This window comes from Adelges cooleyi, unplaced genomic scaffold (assembly GCF_023614345.1).
Source record: "Adelges cooleyi isolate 19-005CV unplaced genomic scaffold, UGA_ACOO_1.1 ACOO_flye_CR_arks_rails_tigmint_CR_PRNA_9, whole genome shotgun sequence".
Classification (NCBI taxonomy): domain Eukaryota; kingdom Metazoa; phylum Arthropoda; class Insecta; order Hemiptera; family Adelgidae; genus Adelges; species Adelges cooleyi.
This window is the reverse complement of record NW_026096579.1, coordinates 8,784,870-8,803,903: the sequence shown is the minus strand read 5'-3', so window position 1 is coordinate 8,803,903 and position 19,034 is coordinate 8,784,870. Positions and strand designations below refer to the sequence as shown.

Genomic DNA, 19,034 nt, shown 5'->3' with positions numbered 1-19,034 from the left:
TGGTTGAAAGCCAGTGTTGAATAATTAATTATAAAGTTTATAAAGTTTAAATTTTAGGAAGAGTGGAGTGTAGTGTTGTTTTTTTATTTAAGAAAGAGTGTCTTACGATAAATGGATCACCCTGTAAATAACCACATGACTACTCTTAGTTGACGCCCGGCCTGAAAACATAATGTAAAAAAAAAAACACTTGTTCTTGAAACTAAAAAAATAATCTTGGTTGGCTTCACAACAATACGTCATTTTAACATTTATATTAAAATTTACCGCTTGTTCAATACATTTGTATAAACTTTTAAAATATTTTACATTGTGTTTTTTTTTCAATTCCCTTTAAAAGCGACAATTATTAGATATTCGTTTTGTTGCCGGCTTAAACTTGAAACACGAGTAGAGATATACCAATAGAAATGTACTCCAAAATCACTTTTTTGTTATTATATAATTTTTTAGTTGCTAACCGTATACTAAGTGCACCGCCGAAGACGTTCACAGAACCTATCAACGACGATGTAAGTTTTTTTATTTTATCAGACGAGAATACTTGATTGCACAGTTTTTAATGTTGGTCAATTTACTTAGACAATTAAACGTAATACTTTCATCAATTGTCAGCGATTTTTGTCTTATATTTTAGTCACGTGCTCAAGTAAAAAAAAAAATTGTATTTTACCATAAATTATGTTATAATTTAGTATGAAAGTAGAACACAATCAGATATATATATATATATACATATACATATAGGGTGTCCCTCAAAGATTTGACAAATGAAATAACTTTTGTTCTAGTGTAGGAAACATTATGTTTGATAAGTATTTACTGTCAATTACAAACAATTGCTTACTGCCATATTAGAACACTGTTTGAAGAGAACGTTTGTTTCTGGGATAACTTAATAAAAACCCGTGCTAATCCAATCAAGCAATATAGCATGTGCGTCACTTCATGTATTTAGAACTACACTCCTTAACGCGGCATCCACAATCGCAACATTCAGATTTCCCTTTAGTTGCAATATAAGACCTAATAATATTAGTTAAAATAAATGTTTTAGGTTCTAGAAGCATCTTTCGATGACTGTAGAAAATGGTCGAAGAAACCTGTAGGATCTACTATTTCAGTGTCTGAATTTTTTTCGTATTTTGATGACGGTTCCGGTTGTCAACAAATTGTAGATTCCACAATACAATACTTGAATGAGACTCAACCTGGCGGTACGGACCAATGTAAGTTGTAACCATTAACTAAACTTAATTTATCATTTAACAATAATAACGATATTTCAAATTTCGAATGAATTGATTCCACATTAAATAGTTTAAGTTTTTTTTTTGTTTTAGACAAAATAGATTTAAGTCTATATAAAGAGCTTGTTAAAGCATTTTTCAAGTTCAAGAGACTTCCTCTACAATACTACACTGGAATTACAAAAGAGCCATCGGATAATGAGGTATTGAAAATGTTATATTTAATTTACATTACCTATGTTTCTTTTTTATATAATTATGCTAGAAAAGAGGAAACATTTTAATCCCATTCTCTACTTAGATTCTAGAAACGTCTTTCGATGACTGTAGAAAATGGTTGAAGAAACCTTCAAATCCTACAATTTCTGTGTCAGAATTTGTGTCGTACGCTGGTAACTACCGTCAAACTGTAAATTCCACAATAAACTACTTGAAAAATACTCGACCTGACGCTATAAACAAAAGTAATCACTAGCTATACTTCATATTTTATCATTTAACAATATTTTATTTGGTTTTAGACGAAATAGATATAGTTCTATATAAGGAGCTTATTGATGCGATTTGCAAGGTCAATGGGCTTCCTATAAAATTCTTCACTAAAATTAGAAAAGAGGCATCGGATGAAGAGGTTTCGTAAAATTTGTATTTAATTTATTAACATTTTAATCGCCATCGCTACTTGAACAATTGAAGTATTTCAATGTGCAGATTGATATAAATCATTATTCAATTTTATATTTCAATTATACAAACTTAAACACAATTATAATTGTGTAAAGTAATTAAAATTTCACGTTTAAAATCGCAGGCACTACTCTATACTTATTTAAACAAACGCATATTGTATATTACAACAAGTATAATAATATGTATAAAAAAAAATATTTTAGATTCTAGAAACATCTTTTAATAACTGTAAAAAATGGTTGGAGAAACCTTTGGAACCAACTATTACAGTGTCTGAATTTTTGTCGTACATTGATGATGGTTCCGGTTGTAAGAAAATTGAAGATTTCACAATACTCTACATAAATAAAACTCAAACTGGCGCTGCTAAACAATGTAACTCATAACTATACTAAATTTATCATTTAATAACAACTATCTAAGCTTCGAACCGTAGCATTTGGATTTAAAGATTTATATTAATTCGCTTTAATGAAGTTTGAGAAAAAATGTATTATTAAATGAATTAATAACGATATGGTTTTAAAAATATGGCATAAAATTGAATAGGTTATATCAATTAATGGTCATAGTACCTAGTTAGAAAAAAAAAATGTTATTTTATTAATTATTTTTTTTAAGTCAAGGATAATATCACCTAACCTTCCTGCAATAAGCTTTGTAGATATTATGTACGCTTTGTACATAAACAAATAAATGGTACTATTACTCCTCCCCACTCTAGACAAATTTACACATTAAAAAAAAATATATATATATATATAATCTCTAATAAATATATTTATGGGCTGTAAGACATATATCAACATGTTTAAACCAAGAATTTCTTAGGTCTACTTCGAATCTTTAATGAATTGATTCCACATTAAATAGTTAATATATTTTTTTTTTGTTTTAGACAAAATAGATTTAAGCCTTTATAAGCAGCTTATTAAAGCCATTTGCAAGGTCAATGGGCTATCTCTAGCATACTTTGCTGAAATTAGAAAAGTTCCTTCGGATGATGAGGTTTTGTAAAATTTTGTAATTAATTTACATTTACATTTATGTTCATTCCATCCGCTACTTAAACAATGAAATATTTGAATTGAAGTATTAAGCGCATCAGTGGTCTATACAATAAAATCGGTTTAAAGGGGTAATACAGCTTTTTAATTTTCACCATTGAACATAAAATGAATTAATGCAACAAAGTATACAGTGCTGCTATCTAGTGAAAAACAAAAAAAATTGAAAAATAGGCTGGTGTTGCATTTAAATATATCATAACCTCAGTTTTTTAATTTTTGGTATGTTAGGCCCCTGTTGCGCTCCACATCTCAATTTTCAGATTGATATAAATCATTATGCAAAATATTCATTGTGAATAACAAATAAACTAGTCCATACTGAATAATTGATTATACATTAATTGTTAGTTTGGTCATGACTGAAAAAATGATCATGGATAAACTTTTATTCATGGTTAAAACTTACAAAATCATTCATACAAACATTTGTTTAAGTTATAAAAAATATAATTATATTAAAAACATTTTCAGATCCTAGAAACATCTTTTGATAACTGTAGAAAATGGTTGAAGAAACCTTTAGAATCTACAATTTCAGTGTCTGAATTTTTGTCGTATTTTAATGACGGTTTCGATTGTGAACAAATTGTAGATTCCACAATGAACGTATTAAACGAGACACAAGCTGGCGGTACAGACCAATGTAACTATTACCTATACTTAATTTATCGTTAAATAATAATAACTATAGTAATTTCGTTACAAAGCTGCTGTGAAGCATTTGGATTATTTAAGAATGTGGATTCATTCGCATTTACAACATTTTAAATATGTGAATCGCCAACTGTAGAAAGGGCAAAAGACTAATTTTTCTAAATTTCATGTGTGAAAAAAACGTATTATTATTGGAAGTGGGTAGGTGCCATTAAACATATTCATGAAAATGAAAAAGTGATCAAAGTATAAACCTAACATCGCGCACCTAGATTAAAACAGTAGCCACTCGATGCCCGTGCAGAAACTAAAGTTTTAAATGGTTTTGATAGTTAGGATTATGGGATTAGTATTTTTTACAAAAGATACCTACAGCGCCATCTTTTGAAGAGTAATCATGATAAATTTAAATTTGTTTTTTTGGTAATGCAACTTCGTTTATACAATCCGAATATACAAATAACTAAAAACTTTTTGAGTTGTTACAGTTTCGAAGTAGGTGTTCAATATAATAACCATAAGAATATGTTTATAATTCGTAACAATGGTGATGATAAATAGTTGAAAGTGTTGGCGTGGACTTAAAAAGTCCATAGATCTAAAGTCTATAGATAAAAAAATCTATAGACTTGTTAGGTGTGAAGAAATCGGTTAGCGTTTTAGGAAACATCGTTGACCCACACTAATTGTTAAAACAACACAATTCTGCTTCTAATTTCGAATGAACTGATTCGACATTAAATAGTTATTGTTTTTATTTCGTTTTAGACAAAATAGATTTAGGTCTGTATAAGGAGTTTCTTAAAGAATTTTGCAAGTACACTGGGCTTCCTCTAGCATATTTCGCTGGAGTTAGAAAGGAACCATCGTATGTTAAGGACGATGTAAGTTGTTTTTATTTTCTCAGACAATAATACTTGATTGTAAATTTCTAATATACACAGATCGATGCACTGTCAGATTTGGTCCCAGTGCCTACCGAAGACGATGTAAGTTTTTTTTTATTTTCCCAGACAATATAATACTTGATTGTATAATTCTAATATACTTAGGACGATGCAATGTCAGATTTGGTCCCAGTGCCTACCGAAGACGATGTAAGTTTTTTTTTATTTTCCCAGACAATATTATTTTATTGTAAATTTCTAATATTCACACGTGGGTGAACCGTCAGATTTAGTCCCGGTGCCTACAAAGCACGATGTAAGTTTTATATTTTCTCAGACAATTATATCTGATGGCATAATTCTAAGAATGGTGGTTTACAAATTGATATTTTAAATTTTATTTCATAGAAAAATTACTATTAACTGATCTTTGACGCTTATTCCTATACATAATGTATTAAATTAAAATCCTTTTGTATAATTGAAATATTTAAATTTGCAGATTGATCTAAACCATTAATCATAATCTTCATTGTGAATAAAAAAAATAATTAGTCTCTACTGAATAATTAGTTTAATAGCGATTTAATAAACGATGATTAATAGAATAATATTTAATTTTGTTAATTTAAATAAGCATACATTCGGGTAATGTCAATCTCCGGACTTGTATCACATAATGCGTTGTTGACTATTGTTCTAAAGTCTGACTTATTCAAATTTTACAAACATGTTTTTGTTACAAAATATATAATAATAATAATACAAATAATATTTTAGATTCTAGAAACATCTTTCGATGACTGTAGAAAATGGTTGAAGAAACCTTCAGAACCTACTATTTCAGTGTTTGAATTTTTGTCGTACGCTGGCAACAACGATCAAACTGTAAATTCCACACTACGCTACTTGAAAGATACTCAAACCGGCGCTACAAACAAAAGTAACCACTAACTATACTTTATCTATCATTTAATAATAACTTCGTTGCAAAACTGTGAAGTAATTCGGCCTAAGGATTTACTCTTATTCGCGTTTATACAATTTGAAATACGTTATTCCTGTTGTATTTGTAACATTGTTAATATACATATCAAAAAATATAATTTTAAACTCGCTATGTACATATATTAACAAAGAGTGTTGAAACAACATTTTGCTGAAGTTCAGGGACCAAAATAAAAACGAAATATAATAACTATAATATTATGTATGTACGACGGTAAATGCTTGGTGTTTAAAAGTATGGCACTGTTGATAGATTCACTCTAAAAGAAAAAAGTTTAAAAAAAATAATTTGACTACAGATTTAGATCCACTCAAGATTTATCTTTAGTCTAATTTTCATATCTTCAGTCCATGAACTTTAGAAAAATATGTAATTTTGTCGGGTGGTTTTCTCCATTTACAAGAAAAAGGGATGACATTTAGAATTTCTTATTCCAATAAAATACCTTTTAGGTACGATTTTTGATTTTTAAACTTATTAACATTAAGAAACCGGTTTATCGTTTACGAAGGTATCGTGTAGCCAGGCATAACAATAAACAATTTAAAAAAAACACTCATCATTATTAAAACAACACATTCTTAGGTCTGTAGCTAATATAAAACAAATCGTTCAAAAAAATAACAAACTTAGTATTAGGCTAATAATGTATATTAAGTTTCTTTAATAACAAATATACTATATTTATTTTTCTCAACCAGCGTTTTTGTTCTGTAACAATCATGGACTGAATAAAACACAATCTGTGACGGTATAATATGAATAAATGCGTTGTATTAGGTAGTTATGATTGAGAAAGTATAGTTTAACATTAAGGTTAAAGTGGAGAGCGTATATTTGAATATATTTATATTTTAATGAAAAACATTTTATTTTGTTTTAGAAAAAATAGATTTAGTTCTATACAAGGAGCTTGTCCAAGCAATTTGCAAGGACAATAAGCTTCCTTTAGGTATCTTTGCAAAAATTAGAAAAGACGCATCGGAAGTTAAGAAACGAAAACGAATCACATTATAATATCCGGAATAATACCTACTCAATACTCATATCAAAATTATGATAAAATTAAGCAACTCATTTGAGTTTAGTATAATATTATATATTAATTGTTTTTCCATAAATAAACTGCTATTTAAAATGATTAGTGTAAAATGTTAAATTTTAACAGAGTACAATAAAATATTTAATAAATGTAAAGATATTGAAGGTACTTGAAATGGACTATTTCGTTCTATCTTCTTTCTTCATTGCTAATAAAAAATAAACAAATTGAATTATAAAAATGGACTATTCATTAACTAATTTGTTGTTACCTTTTTTTTATGCTCTATTTAAGTTTTTTGGGCCCTTTAAAACTAATATGTGAGACCTTCCTGAAGTCACAGGATATGAAGCTGCGCATACTTTACATATGCACGCCTAAGAATTGTATACATATTAACCTTTGTTAAATATCTTTTGCTCTCTGTCCGCATATTATACTGAATATTTGTCGTATGAGTAAATCATTAAGTACTTATATCACTGATAAATTCACATATATACACAGATAAATTGCGATGCTGATGATCAGTGGACTTTTTGGTTCGGTTAGGTCCAAAAATAAGATTACTGGTTTTTTGAACATTTTCTACATATTTTGAACATTGTGGCCATCTTAAATATTTTGAAATTCAATGGTTAAGATGGGCATTTAAAAAAATTATTTTTGCCTATAGCGCTACTCCACCACACCTCTCCTTTTTCAACAAATTGAAATAACTCCGAAAATATATTTTAAACTTAATTATTTTGATTTTTCTTTTAAATTTGGAGTACTTTTGTGTTTCATATATTTCATAAGTTTATAATATAATATAGTTCATAGAAGTTCATACACTATATTTCAAGTTTGTAAGGCCATAATAACCTTTAAAATCCACATTTGTAGTTTTTTAGTCACATTTGAATACCAATGGGCCTTGCCAGGTTTTGGTTTATTTAAATGCACATAAAAAAGTCCAACAACACACTGCTATATGGTGTGAAATATAAAATGTACTCATACAAATATATTTTCAAATGTGTACTCAGGTGATATTATTATGAAGCGAAATTCAGAAAATTAAACGAAATAAAAGAAAACGCTTTTGAGTATCTTTTAATATAGACGGTGCACCACAAACACACCAAAACGACTGTTAGAGAATAATAATTTAAACTGAACAAAATAAGAAGTATGCTTGTAACACTTTGCGTATAGCAAATGACATTGATTTTAAAACGATTAACTTGGTCGGTCAGCTTGGAAATTCTGAAAAATGTGCACGTTTAAAAGAACTGGAAAATAAAAATCCAGATGCTTTAATTACACTATAAGTATTAGCACAATTTTGACTATATTTTAACTTATTTTTTTTTTCTATATGAATATTATATCTTAAGATATATAAGTTTTTACTATCACAGTAATAACGTTGTAAACATTATTTAAAACAATTTCAAGTGAATAAATTATTATTATTATTGAAATGGGTTGTCTCCTTTTTCTGCTTTATCGAATACAAATACCTTTTTGATAACACATGTGTGATAACATTGAAACTTTATGTAACACTCGACATATTTGAATCCCCTTGAATTGAGCGGTTATTGCAAATTTGAAAGAGAATTTTTTTTGTAATTACACATAACCCCCTGCAACGGGGCATGAGAGTGGGGAACGTAAATGTGAAATTATCAGGTGAGCACTTATGTTATGTCATTTGTTGACAAAAGAAATTTTGCTTATGGCAGCCCGTACCATTCAAGTTAGTTCTTCCATATTAAATACTAATGATACAAATTTGAATATTGTCTAATTGTAAAATAAAATAAACTAAAAGTATTTTCGAAGAATATCTACAAAATTACAATTTTTTTGAGACAGCATAAAAATCTTATCCTTACTAAAGATCGGAGCTAGACAATATATGTACAGGCTAGGCAAACTCTAATTGTTTTGTACCAATCGGTACAAATTTCAGGTAAAATTTAAAAGGTAGATCTAGAATAAGCCTAAAGCACATACAATTTTCTCAAAAATCCGTAATCAAATATTTTTTTAATTAGGGAAACTAAAAAAAAAAAAAGGAAAAATTAAATTTTGACCGTAGAGTATAGTCTAGGGTGCTCCGTGCTATGTATGATCGAATCGGCAGTCAACACGTACTTGAAAATATTATTTTAATTATATTGTATACAAGCTAGTTGTGTACCCAGCTTTGCCTGAATTATAAGCTGCTGACGTACCTTACCTCTTGTCATGCACCGTCATCTAGTGATAACTAGATTTTAATGATAGTAAATACATTTTTAGGCACAAAATTACAATGTTTTTATCGATATTTGTACTTCCACCATTACAGATTTGCATCGAAGCGTTTATACAAAAGTTATTTAATTACTTTCAGTTACAATAATGTATATAGTTCTGAGAGTTCCTCTTGTCCTTATATGTCCCAACCTAATGAAATGTTATTTGATGTGCTTAATGTAAATTATTAAAAAAAATCAAAATTGGCTAAAAAATAAAATAATTCTCTCTAAATAATTAAAATGTTTTGGTTTTTTTAAACGTATATTTGAATTATAACAACCAATTAATAATGATAAAATGGATTTTTATAGCTTTACAGATTTTGCAGTTTTTTTTAAATGTATTTTATAAACTTGAATATTTGATTAAGCGAATTGCTGTTGTGGCTTTGTTGCAAATGAGGGGTTTCCAGTTCTATGTTGGTTGGATTTTCCATTATGTTGGCCAGATACTCGGTTATACGAATTCGTTGAAATTTTTTGGAATTTGTTACGGGTTGTATGTAACACGGGTTGTATTAGTTACGGTGTCATACTCAAAGCCAACAGAGTACTTTTCGTAATCTTTTACAGTCACGTTGACGATCAAATCTAACCGGTATTTAATTAGCTGCATTACAAAGAGGGGATGATGTGTTTCGTTCATTTCCTGGACGTTATTCGTAATTCTGGCATTTCTATCGTCTTCGTTCGGTCTGCAAAAATTGTTATAGAATTCACCCAAGTTTTTTAAGGCGATGTTCATATTATTTACGTGAGAATTAATAATTGAGCCGTGGAAATTCTTGTCCAATGATGTTGCGTCGAAATACATCTGGTCGTAGAACCTCTTGAAATCTTCCATCGTTTCGAACACGTCCTTGTCGTACGACGTTATTGGAAATACCTCGTGAATACACGAAAGCGTACCTAGCACGCGCACCACCATTTGGTCGATTTTTTTTATCATTTCCAAAAAGTTACGTACACATTCCAGCGATTCGGAGGGGTCTTTGATGTTTCTACACTGGAGAATTGCTTCCATGTTGTAATTGTAACATAATTTTAGATTGCTGGCAAACTGACAGCTCAAAAGCTGATGTGCTTGACGAATTTTACGACCCGCGTTTTCGGCAGTGACTAGTTCGCGGCCGCCATTACCGTCGGGTTTTAGTATATCTTTAACAGACAAAATGCTTTCGGTGCCATCTTCCGTCCATCGCACGACAATCTTGAAACCGTCGTGTTGCCTCAAAATCTTCCAACCGGGTAAATTAAACATATAATTTAAAGCGTCCACTTGGTACGGCGTTACCGGATCAGTTGCTGCTAAAGTGTGCAGGTAAACCGTTAAACAAATATACAAAATATGACGTCCGACTTTCATTTTTACTCGAAGACCACAACGCTCGTAAAGTACAACACAAGCTTGACTAAAATCCGTTGCAGGAAAATGTATATCGTAGAATTAATTAATAAAAGCCGTACAAAAGAAATTAGAGAGATATTAAATCCTTACTGAGTATAAACGTCTAGAATACCGTACGCGGTAAGCAATGGCGATAGACATAAATTAAAATTCTTTTTTTATCCGCGTTAATCGGTGTCGTTGCCTATTAATATTTGTTCAGGTGGTGCTTTGAGCTCGAAATCAAAAAACAAAAACCTATTGGTATCTAAAAAGTACATTATTTTATCGTATTATAAAACGTGTACAAAAATGAAACCGTCGTAGTCATTAACCAGCTGAAAATTTTAATTTTTATATTATGATGGATGCTACTAGGGGTTGATCTGTAGGGTCTGTAGTAATTTGTCGACAAACCAAAAAAAAAAAACCCTTTCCCCGGTGCTATTTAGTATTTAAGGTCTAAAAACTAGACGGTAGCTAATTTTATTACGGTGCTATAACGCACACATATTTCTTAGAAAATCTCAAAACAAAAATTGTTAAGGTGCTCCAAAATTAGCATTATTTTAGGCACATTGTATTGTATTTTTCGCTAAAATTTAGCGAATTTATAATTCTTATGCGTAAAATTGCTACTATTAAAGTTTCTTTAGAACAACTATATTAGAAAATGATCTTTATAGTATTATTAAAATCCAAAATTCCAAATGTACATATTTCGACCGATACAACAAGCAAGTAATAAAAAATCTATATCTGTTTGTAAAACTGATCAAAGACCTCTTCAACAATTTTTAATACAAAATAGGAATTTTAAATTGTTTATTTGAAAAAAAATGAATATCAAATAAATAATAATTTAGGTAAACTGTTCATTTATACCTTTGATATATATATTACGTTAATTTTTATAAAAAATTGTTTTTCATTGGTTTAGTGGACCTTTACAAGAAGTACTTTGCGTTTTGAATCTTTATTTGTACGCCTAACATTTGGCCAAATGTTTGTTTCCTATTTTTTGCATCGACGAAGAAACCGAAGTAATAAATTATTGTAAAACAAATACCTTATATTAATGCTCGTGTACCTTCAACTTTATTACTAGAACCCAGTGTTCTTATATTATTTTCGATAATAATAGGTCGAAATATATACCTATAACAAGAGCGATTTTCTAGCATAGGTATGAGATTATAGATACAGGGTGATTCATTAAAGGCAAGACACTAATTTTCTCTTAAAATATTCCCAATTTTCCAGTTTATATTTTTGGAGACACTTAAGTTTGTATTATTTTAAATACAAGAAACCGTTATTTAAAATCAATAACTGATATTTGATAGTAAATATCGGTGCGAATATTGTAATGAAATTTGTTTTGTTGTTTAATAAAATAATAAAAAAAAAAAAATACTAATTTTTATCATCCCATCTTTGTAATATTGTGATAAAATTTGGTATGAATGTCCAATTCGTACAAAAAATAGTATTTGCAATTTTAAAAATATATCCATCTTCGCACTATCCAATTTAAAAATATTTAAGATGGCGGCAACATTAAATATTGGTTAAAAAAACCAAAAATCAGAGCCTTTTTTTTTTAAGCGAACTAAAAATTCCACTATTCTTCAGACCAAGGGATCAAAATTCTATCTGTGGAATGCCCCATGCAAACATGTAAAAATTATTTCAATTGTTAAAAAGTGAGGTTATTAAATACAATTTCGCACATCGACACGTGTGTTTCAAAAATAAATCCGAATCCAAAAGTATTGTTTGTCTAATTCTTACCTAGGTATCAACTCGAAAAAAACTTATGTTTTCATGTACCGATATTAAGCTTGCACTATAATATCGTACATCTATTGTCGAAAAATACTCATGGGCTTCAGAATTTCAAGGCTCACCTGACTTGTTGACGACATTCTAAAATTATGGAAAAACGAGCTTTATGTATTTTAAGGTCAATGTGTGACACATCAGTCAAAAGAGCAGAAGCCTTTAATAATCTCATTTAAAAAACGTGACTTAAAATTTGAATATTTTAATTGATAATATTTAAAATTATTTATTTTAATATAATTAAAGTATGCGAAATTTAAAAATACATATGTAAGTTTGTTATTGTTTGTGTCAATCAGGATTTGGTATATTAAACAACCTAAATCTGAAAAGTGTAGCTATATAATATAAATGAGATCAAGGTTTATGATCATTTTAAATATGTGCATTAAGCGTGAATGTTGTCAACAAGTAATATGATATCGATGCTTTGAATAATTAGTTAGTAATATTATTTGCAACGATTTATGTGGTTAAAGGTTGATGAATATTCGTTAACGGCAATCAAACGTTTTTAGATTAAATCATCATGTTCAAGTTTGAAAGCGAGTGGGTCTTCACAACTGAGTTTAATGAGTTGGAGGTAAGGATACAATGTGTTATGTAAACTTATCAAGCCGGTTTTGATAGAATAAAACTTAGTTCCGTCATTCTTATATAAATTGTCAAACTGTTTTTCGAACTGATTCGCGTCATCGTATTCTTCATCGGACGTGTCGCATTTAATTGTTGATAAAGTAAACACGGGCCATGGCCAAAAACCTGGAACAAAAAAAAATAAAATAGTCAGGACTAGTGGGGAATAGTGATAATAAAAAATCAGCACAGTTAAACTCAGCTTAGTCTAAACCAAGCAGAGTTTAAACTAATTACAGTCTAAACCAGTATATTGTAAGCCAATCACATTTCAAACCAAGTACAGTATAAATCAGTACAGAACAACTTAGCAATGTTGTATCAAAAGAATTATTAAAGCTAAATATCATTTTATCACAATCAAACGCTTCGATGTGAATCCAGAAGGAGTAAAAATTCCAGCACAGTATAAACCAGAATAGTTCAAACCAAGCACAATCCAAACCAGCACAGTAAGAAATTACGAAAGTGGAGTCCAGTATCCACAGAATTGCATCAAAGCGTTTTATGAATGTGATTTTTTAAAAACTTTGCATCAACTGACTACTAATATTTTAGTTTATTTTATTTTACATTTTTAGTTATGTTCTACTAGGCAGTTGTCTTATAACTTACCTCCCTTCCCCCCTCCTCCTCCTCCTCCACCTCATCGTGTTGAAAGAAAGAAATATATTAATTTAAAACATTAAACAAAATAAGTTGATTTATACTAAGTAAGCTTAAAATAAATTTATTACTTACTAAAAAAATGATTCTGACCGTCAATCGACATAAGGAATTCAGCTAACTATGAAGACACGTGTACAGGTGTTAAAAAGAACACTAAAATACGTCTACTGCACAACATATCTCATAAATTTAGACATTTTAGTTTTTGCTACAAACTAGTTAGGTCACAATTCTTTGTCATAATACAATTTTACATTCTAAACGATTTACAATGAAAAACTCTTCCATCGGTAAGATTTTATTTGCTTTAGTCGTAGTATGTATACAAAAATGTACAAGCAATAGAATGACGCGAATGATTCAAATAAACTATCTTTGGCAAGCGAAACATTGGGAAGATATGACGTGGTTCAATAAGATAGCAAATGTTCCCATCAATAATGACACCTATATGGACTCGGTGTTGAAAAATGAATTATGGACTTTACCTGAACTCTTGGAAGCCTCTAAGTTGAAAATAATCTCTTTATTAATGGAATGTGGTTACGGGAAAAAATTGATTGACTTTCTCCGGATATCGAGCTATACAGTAGCCGAATGTAGAGATCTGGCAAAAGATAGTCTATATTACGCTCGAGAGTGTTGGCGAAAACTTGACGAAAGTCTCAAAAAAGGTGCGCTTATAGTTTTCAAATTGTCGTGCATGTATGTGCAGATTATTCAATTGGGCTACAGACTTGAGGACACAAATCCATATTACGATAATCTGGTGGAGATTCATAATTTTCTTATGCGACCACACCCCTGTGTGATGTATGGGTTCACAGCAATACAGGCTAACATTTTTATCGAATATATCGAAAACTATGCTACGTCCTTAGGGAACGATTGGAATGATACCTGTTATCCATCGTACTCCAACATCAGTCAAGAGATGTTACAGAATGAATATGAACATCAACCTCGCATTGGAAATGAAGTTGCAATACCCGACCTCTACGATTTTTACGTAAGCAGATTGCATTCTTCTGTTGATTTCATAAAAAATCATACGGAAAATATTGGTTTTCATTTCACGTTGACTGGGAAAAGCGTGTTTTTATCTGTTCCTACCGAAACAAATGGAAGATCATCCAGTCACCAGTAAATTAATTAAAATGGAAAAAAAGATAATATTTTTATTTGCCATAAACAAACTGTAATCAGTTTAAAATGTTTAATAAAATCCATTAAATATGTCATGATCTTGTGTTATAACCCTTAAGGTATTCCACATACATTTATATAATTATTTGTTGATTTGTTAGCTTAGACGTATTTAATAAATGTAATAAAAACAATTGTGTATTATTAAAATGTGTTTTAATTGACTTAAACAAAAGTACCGAAATTAAAATAATCATGTAATCGATGTAAAATTGTTACCTTGACAGCCTTATATCAAAGCTAATATATATATATATTTTTTTTTTTTGGTATGATTATTATATAATCGCACAATCTAAACCATATTTAAGATTACTAAATATAATGTAGATATAGCTCTACTATATCTTAGTTATACATATATAATAGTTTTCAATTTATAGTTGTGGTTAGTTTAACCAAATAAAAAGCTGTTGCCATTGCTATGTGCTAAAAGAAAACTATACATTCAAAGAAACGCTTTAATACTAATTGTAAATACTGCACCTCTCTTTATAAATTTCTTACTATGCTGTTTTGTACTTTGTAGAAAATGATGTTTTCGATTATGATTAAAAATGCAATTACATGTTTAGTGGATTGACACACATGCTGGCAATAAAGCATTTGACCGGCCCCCTTTTTTATGGGTGTACCATTGGTGGTTATACAACCCATTGAAACCATTTCACAAGTTAATAAATATGTTTGCTGTACCGCCTTAAAGTAATGCGTATGGGTGTCTTGTAGGTACTACATATGTACATGTAGATGTATGGTCTATGTGGGTATGTTAAGCAAATTTTACGCAGATTAATTGAACAAGGAGGAAGCCGGTCAGAAAATTATCGCCACTCACGATTACGTCATCGATAGATTGCTTAAAGACCTAAACAATTGCCGTCAAGATAGTTCATTTAACCACGAGACGAAGATTATCTAAAATGGGTATCCTTCAGAGAGAAAGTTGAGATTTTCAATGGCCAAGAACTTTAAGGAAGCCAAAGATTTACTTTCAAATAACGAACATGACATTGTTGGGAACCCGTTACAAATCGGATTTCTTATGATGAACAACATATGTTCAAAAGACTTTTTCTTAGCAGACTTAATGAACGTGCGAGTGGAATAGCCCGACACAGGCGAACAATTAAAAAAAATCTTGGAATTATTTTTAGATCAGCAACAAATTTGAACACCTAAAATTATACTATGAACTGACATTTAGTTTCCTAACGACCATCATGCTCCGGCTGACGTTAAAGCACCTTTATTATTTAGAACCTTTTACTAGTACGAACTTCCTTTACGTGGAATACGCGCAAGCAGGGTATAACAAGGTCAAAGAGTTCGGTGATATGTTAAGCTTGTCATCGTCATACATTTAATTTACTTTGTCTATTGTTTCTTTTCTTTAAACGAGATTATCGAGAGAAACTAGCAAGGCTTTGACGTTGTAATGGGTTGTATTACCGACCACCAATGGTAAACCCCTAAAAAAAAACCGGACCGGTCAGATGCTTTATAGTCAGCATGTGTGTCAATCCACCTATGTGCATTTTAAATCATAACTGAGAACATCATTTTTGACACTGACGTCATTGGGATATTTGCATCGGGTTTCCGATGAATGTGTTGACTGGCAAACGAACAACGCCAAGCCTAAAACAGTTTTCGCCAGCATTTCAGAGCACAATATATCTGTGGTGTTTTGGCAAAGGGGAATAAGAGTAAAATTGCAACTTTTGGAATCACTGAAACTAAATCACTTCAGTTACATTTAATCCCATTTTTCACGTGTGAATATTAATATTAAAATATCATCCCATGTCATAGGATGATATTTTAAATGTAATTGTAATTGGAAAATGGGATTAACTGTAACTGAAGTGATTTAGTTTCAGTGATTCCAAAAGTTTCGATTTTACACTTATCCCCCTTTGCCCGAACACCACAGATATTTCTGTCTAAGATTCCAATCAAGAAGGTAGAAAAAAGTACGCCTGCTTTATACATTTATTTTTTATTTTACTTAAGCATACTATGTAGCATTTTTCAGAGAAAAAAAAGTATTTTTTCCGTTGTATTTGCTTCGACCATACATCAAAACTGACTGTTGCTCATTTTATAATACAGGGTGATCCATTTGATGTAAGACATTCATTTTCTAATATTTTGAGAACTTTTTTTTTCCGTATACTTATAGGTATACATTTTAGGTAGGGACATTTTATCTTCATCCCTAAAACAAACTTAGACTCCGTTTTTCCCAATGGAAACATAGTATTATGTTTTTAATTTCATAAATATGAAAACTAAAAATGTTAAAACATTTTAGCGTTTGAATTCTTACTTTTTATCAATCTGTTCGTTTTCTATAACTTAGTAAGCGTATTACAATTCCCCGTATTTGTTCAATTGTTCGAAAAAACAGTAACCCGTAAAATTCATATTTATATTCGCACAATAAATTGTGTTGAGACAATAATAAACAAGCGTCCTTGTCTATCTTATTAACTGACGGCTGTGTTTGAAGAAACGAAATTTACACTTCTTTTACGTGTAAGGGAAGAAAGTAAAAAATGTCTAAGCATTGAAAAATATAGTAAAATAATACCTAAAAAGTACCTTACATCAGATGGATCGCCCAATATAATGATAATAGTTGTATTATAACTTAGCAAACGAATCGTTGGCAACCGACATCACCACAAACCTCTTGATTTTTTTTCAAACGACCTGTTTATTTTATATTTGTTAATTTTTTTAATTTTAACATTTGAATTTGGAAAAGTAATTTTTGCTAAACTGAAATCGAATTGATTTTTTTTCGATTATATATTGGTTATACAGGAGAAAAACACCAGTGTGTACCATAAACACTGTAATAATACAGGGTGTATCATAAAGAATAATGGGGTTTCAAACGACTGTAGGTTGTGAAGTATTGGACATATAGCGCTCTGCTAGAGCTTGAATGAAAGAGGGAGTTGTCAAGTTTCGAATGACTGACACTAGGCGTCTCTCCACGTTCCCGTTTGTGTCGCCAGCCTTCATTGCTAAGTTTGTTGAGATAGCGTCCTCACAAGAGAAGTGATCGAGTTCGTGAGAAGCGTAATTCAGTTTCGTCTCTGAAACATCTAGTGCCAGAGACATCTAGTGGCAGTCATTCGAAACTTGACAACCCGGACTTTCATTTAAGTCCTCCAGAGCGCTGTAGGTCCAGTACTTCACAACCTACAGCCGTTTGAAATCCCACCATTCTTTATGATACACCCTGTAGTATACAGTCGATTTTAGAAAAAAATCACTACTTTTTTAATATTTTCTGTTATTGATCTGAATAATTAGTTTTAAGGTTTTTTTTTTGTGGCTATTGCACCAAAACCAATCCGGCCACAATAACCCCCTTGTATGTTACAATGTTTTTTCATCTTCTATTTATTTATGTTTTTTCCAAATTAAATATGTATGAAATAAATTACTCGCTTAAAAATCTGATTATGAGTCAGTCGACACGTGCACGGGTGTTAAAATGCAGTCAATTCAGTTTGGTGGACAAATTATCAAATTTCTTGATATTTAATATAGTATCTTAACCACATAATGAGTTCGTGTCGGTCGGTTTTTGCGAGGAGTATTTGTTTTTAATACACAACAGATATCTAATAAATTTAGACATTTTAGTTTTTGTCACATTCGGCTTTTTATGTTAAAATCTTAATAACTAATAACAAATCTAAAGGATTCATTATGGGAAATAATTTTACTATGCAGATTATATTTGCATTAGCCTTAATTTGCATACAACAATGTACAATCGATAAAACGGCGGAACAAATCAATTATCTTTGGAAGGCGAAACATTGGAATCAGATGACGTGGTTCGATAAGATAAGAAATGCGCTAATCAGGAAGAACACACGTATGGACGTGGAAGAAAAAAATCAATTATGGACTATGGATAAGATCTCGTTTGCCGCTAAGATGAAAATAATCTCTTCATTAATGGAGTGCGGTTACGGAAAACAATTGATTGATTGATATCGACCTATACAGTAAATCAGTGCGGTCAAATGTTAAATGATGATGAAGGTACCGCTGTAGATTGTTGGCAAAAACTTGAAGATAGTCTCCAAAAAGGTGCAGTTATTATATACAAATTGTGGGCCATGAATGAACAGATTGATACATTAGACAAAAGGATTATCGTCGACAACGGGCAATACAAAATTCTGCTTCAGATTGATGATTTTCTTAAGCCAACACGACCTCATCTTACAGCAACGGCGTCCGAAGGGTTACACAAAGGTTTCGAAGATTTTGCTAATCTCTTGGTAGCCGAATGGAATAAAAGCTGTCTACCATCATACTCTGTCATCAGTCAAGAGGAGTTGTTACAGGGTGAACTATCCG

The 19,034-nt window shown here is 30.5% G+C and overlaps 1 protein-coding gene across 3 annotated transcripts; it reads left to right on the top strand.

The window, feature by feature from the left end:
• Positions 1-264: 264 nt before the first annotated feature.
• Positions 265-6,724, top strand: LOC126846888 (uncharacterized). Of its 3 annotated transcripts, XM_050586735.1 has the most exons (13): positions 265-512; positions 1,058-1,229; positions 1,344-1,453; positions 1,552-1,714; positions 1,772-1,881; positions 2,144-2,315; positions 2,839-2,948; positions 3,482-3,653; positions 4,433-4,548; positions 4,609-4,653; positions 4,717-4,761; positions 5,332-5,494; positions 6,444-6,724. In XM_050586735.1, exons 1-13 carry the CDS (start codon positions 411-413, stop codon positions 6,575-6,577), a joined length of 1,614 nt encoding a protein of 537 aa, XP_050442692.1. In that variant the 5' UTR covers positions 265-410; the 3' UTR covers positions 6,578-6,724. The 3 variants fall into 3 exon arrangements, with proteins under 3 accessions (XP_050442692.1, XP_050442693.1, XP_050442694.1); XM_050586736.1 differs by lacking the exon at positions 4,717-4,761; XM_050586737.1 differs by lacking the exons at positions 1,772-1,881; positions 2,144-2,315.
• Positions 6,725-19,034: the final 12,310 nt, after the last annotated feature.

Excerpts from the sequence above, each read along its gene's own strand:
- LOC126846888 (XM_050586735.1), top strand. The coding sequence starts at position 411 with ATGTACTCCAAAATCACTTTTTTGTTATTATATAATTTTTTAGTTGCT. Across the intron at positions 1,230-1,343 it reads ACCTGGCGGTACGGACCAAT|ACAAAATAGATTTAAGTCTA; the intron begins GTAAGTTGTAAC and ends TTTTTGTTTTAG. Across the intron at positions 1,715-1,771 it reads ACCTGACGCTATAAACAAAA|ACGAAATAGATATAGTTCTA; the intron begins GTAATCACTAGC and ends ATTTGGTTTTAG.